The 3,479-nt window shown below is 38.8% G+C and overlaps 1 protein-coding gene across 1 annotated transcript in view; it reads right to left on the reverse strand.

The window, feature by feature from the left end:
* AGK (acylglycerol kinase) overlaps positions 1 to 3,479 on the reverse strand; it is an 84,241-nt gene that overhangs the window by 45,538 nt on the left and 35,224 nt on the right. Inside the window, 1 exon segment of the mRNA XM_012649786.1 lies at positions 1,614 to 1,714. Within this exon segment, the coding sequence (XP_012505240.1) occupies positions 1,614 to 1,714 (101 nt within the window).

Here is a 3,479-nt window from a genome sequence, read left to right on the forward strand (position 1 = left end):
AAAAAAAAAAAAAAGAAATGAGGTATGGATATGAATTATATAATAGTATACAGGATGGAATAACTGAGCAGTGGGCAGGATCACCTACATTGGGCTCTTTAGGAGTTCCCGATGTATGATGAATACATGAGTCTTCTGCATGGAAAAGAAGAGCACTTACAGGGCAACACACTTACTGTGTCCTTATTGGACCAAAGTAAGCACTAAGGATATGTAAATTTTTTAAATTAATAAACTGTATTTTTTAAAGCAGTTTTAGGTTCACAGTGAAATTGTGACGGAGGTACAGAGATTTCCCATATACCTCCCAGCCCCACACTTGTATACCCTTCCCCATTATCAACATCCCCCACCAGAGCGGTACATTTGTTACAACTGATGAACCTACAATGTCGTATCATTATTGCCCAATGTCCACAGTTTACATTAGGGTTCAATCTTTGTGTTATACATTCTATGTGTTTGAACAAATGTATAATGACATGTATCCACCATTATAGTATCATATAGAGTAGTTTCACTGCCCTAAAAAATCCTCTGTGCTTTGCCATTCATTTCTCCCTTCGCCCAACCTATGGCAACCACTGATCTTTTCACTGTCTCCATATTTTGCCTTTTCCAGCTGTTAAACAATTGGAATCATATAGTATGCAGTCTTTTCAGATTGGCCGTTCCCTCAGTAATATGCATTTAAGTTTCATCCATGTCTTTTCATAGCTTGATAGCTCAGTTCTCTGAATAATATTCCACTGTCTGGATGTACCTCACTTTAACCGTTCATCTACTGAAGGACATGTTGGTTGCATCCACATTTTGGCAATTACGAATAAAGCTGCTATAAACATCCACATGCAGACTTTTGTGTGGACATAAGTTTTCAACTCATTTGGGTAAGTGCTAAGGAGTACAATTGCCACATCCTCTAAGAGCATATTCAGTTTTATAAGAAATCACTCAACTGTTGCAAAATGGCTGTACCATTTTGCAGCCCCAGTAGCAATGAATGAGAGTTCCTGTTGCTCCACATTCTCGCCAGCATTTGATAATGTCAGTGTTCTGAAATTCTGGCCATTCTAATAGATGCATAGAGGTATCTCAGTGAGGATGTGTAATATTAAAACAAAGCAGGTGCACACATCTGAACATGTAGACCTCTTCCTATAAATGTAGTATTAAGAGATAACACTGTATGTGATGGAAATGATGTGAGAATAAATAGATGTATTTTCTTAAAAGAAATCTTTATAAGAAACATTCCTCATAATTAAAATTATAATATGATTCAATTACAAACAGGGCTACTTCATACAAGTCTTCAGAACATAACAAGCCTATGCTACCCACCCCCATCTTGTCTCCTGTTTTATTCAGTGTTATCAAACTTAAATTTGATAATACAAAAACTCTTCTATGTGCCAGGTAGAGGGTTTACAAAAAGCAATGAAAAAAAGTGCATGAGAAAAAGTTGAAGCTATACTAGTTTCAGAGACTAACAATCCTAAACAAATGAATTACAAAGAAATAATTCATTTAAGTTATAACTGCTTTATACCACTGCTCTAAGGTCTAATTTCCATTTTTCTCTCCTTCAGAATGGCTTCAAAGAGAAAAACAGTCATACCTCTTGCAGGGTTCCATCCCCTCCAGCAACAATGATCACATCTGTGCTTTCCATCAATTCCAGGAGCTTCTTGGCTTGTCCCTCATAATCTGTCTGGAATACAAAGAAAGCCTTTGGTAAATTTATCATCCTAGGGCCACAAGGTCAAAGGTTAAAAAATGTGGATATTTTCTTTAAAGTTTTACATTGATTCTTTTCTGAAGTTTTACATAATTGATAGACATGAAAAAACAAACAGCTATCAAAGTAATTATGTATGGTTTTTATAGTTTTATACTTCTAGAGCCGGAAGGGATCTCAGAAACCATCTAGTCAGCTCCTTACTTTAAAAATAAAATTCAAACCCAACAATTTGTCTCAGTTACACAGCTAGCCAGTCAAAGGCCTCATCTGCAGTCCAGTACAGATTCCATTATATCATTTACCCAGTGCTTTTCATCTGAAAGCAGGAAGTCAAGTGTATATGCAAATAGGGAGAAGCAGATGTAATGAAAAGAGCACAGATTTGGGAGCCCAAGAGACCTAGATTAAATCAACTCTGCTGCTTTCTAGCTGAGTGGCATTAAAGTCTGGATCTTAACTTCCTTATCAATGAAATTATGTGTGTTAAGAAAAGGGTAATATTAATAATAGCTTCTTTGTTACACTGCTGTAATAAAGCAACTAGCAAAGTAACTGTTCATAACTGGTTCTGTACTAAATAAAAGGAGGTTATTGTTGTTTTGCTATGACTCTACATTAAAAAACACAGGTATGAGTCAAAGTAGTCAAAAAACAGTACCTAAGCCTTACCATTTTTATTGAGGACATTCAATCTCAGATACATACATAGACTTAAATGAACCATTTAAGCCACCAGTGATATGTACACCTCTAAAACAAACACTAAATTTTAATAGACCTAATGCAACTAAAATAGGAAACACTCCCTCCAACTGACACTACACTAGACACACTAATAGAGAAAAATGAAATACCTGGATTTCAGATGGGCTAAGGCACCTATGGTATAATAAAAAATGCATTTGGTCTTTGTCCTTGGTTCCTGGCACAGAGCTCCTAAAACCCCTGGAATTTCCTGAGGGAAGTATCTTGTTGTTGTTCCTGGCAAGCCCCTCTCAACCGTACGTGAATTTGTGCTAATGAGGTGACTCCCAGTGGGACCCTCAATAGCTTCAAGATGGGGGCTGGTTGCCAGAAAGGTCAGCAAGGTGATTAGAGGGCTGGAACTTTTAGCCCACCCCCTGGCCTCCAGGGAGGAGTGAGGGGCCTGAGACTGAGCTCACTCACGAATGGCCAATGATTTAATCCATCATGCCTACTTAATGGGATCTCCATAAAAACCCCTAAGTAACAGAGTTTGAGAAGCTTTCAAGTTGGTGAACACACTGAGGTGTTGAGGGTGGCATGTCCAGCAAGAGCCTAGAAGCTCTGTGCCAACCCCACCGCCCTTGTACCTTGCCCTACACATCTTTCCATTTGGCTGTTCCTGAGTTGTATCCTTTATAATAAACCAGTAAATATAAGTGAAGTGTTTTCCTAACTTTGAGTCATTCTTGCAAATTATCAAACCTGAGGAGGGGGTCGGGGAACCCTCGATTTATAGCTGGTTGGTTGGAAGAACAGGTGACCATCCCCCCAGGACTTGCGCCTGGTGCCAGAGGTGAGGGCAGTCTTGTGAGACTGAGCGCTTAACCCATGGAGTCTGCACTAACTTCAGGAGTTGGTGTCAGAACTGAATTGAGCTGTTGGACACCCAGCTGGTATGAGAAAAGACCCCAGCATCTGAGCCAGTAAGTTCTAATATGACATTAATTCACAGTTAACACAGAGGAAAAAGAATGTCTCCCTAAAATAC

The sequence above is a fragment of the Propithecus coquereli genome, unplaced genomic scaffold (genome assembly GCF_000956105.1).
Source record: "Propithecus coquereli isolate 6110/MARCELLA unplaced genomic scaffold, Pcoq_1.0 Scaffold302, whole genome shotgun sequence".
In the NCBI taxonomy this organism is placed as follows: Eukaryota; Metazoa; Chordata; class Mammalia; order Primates; family Indriidae; genus Propithecus; species Propithecus coquereli.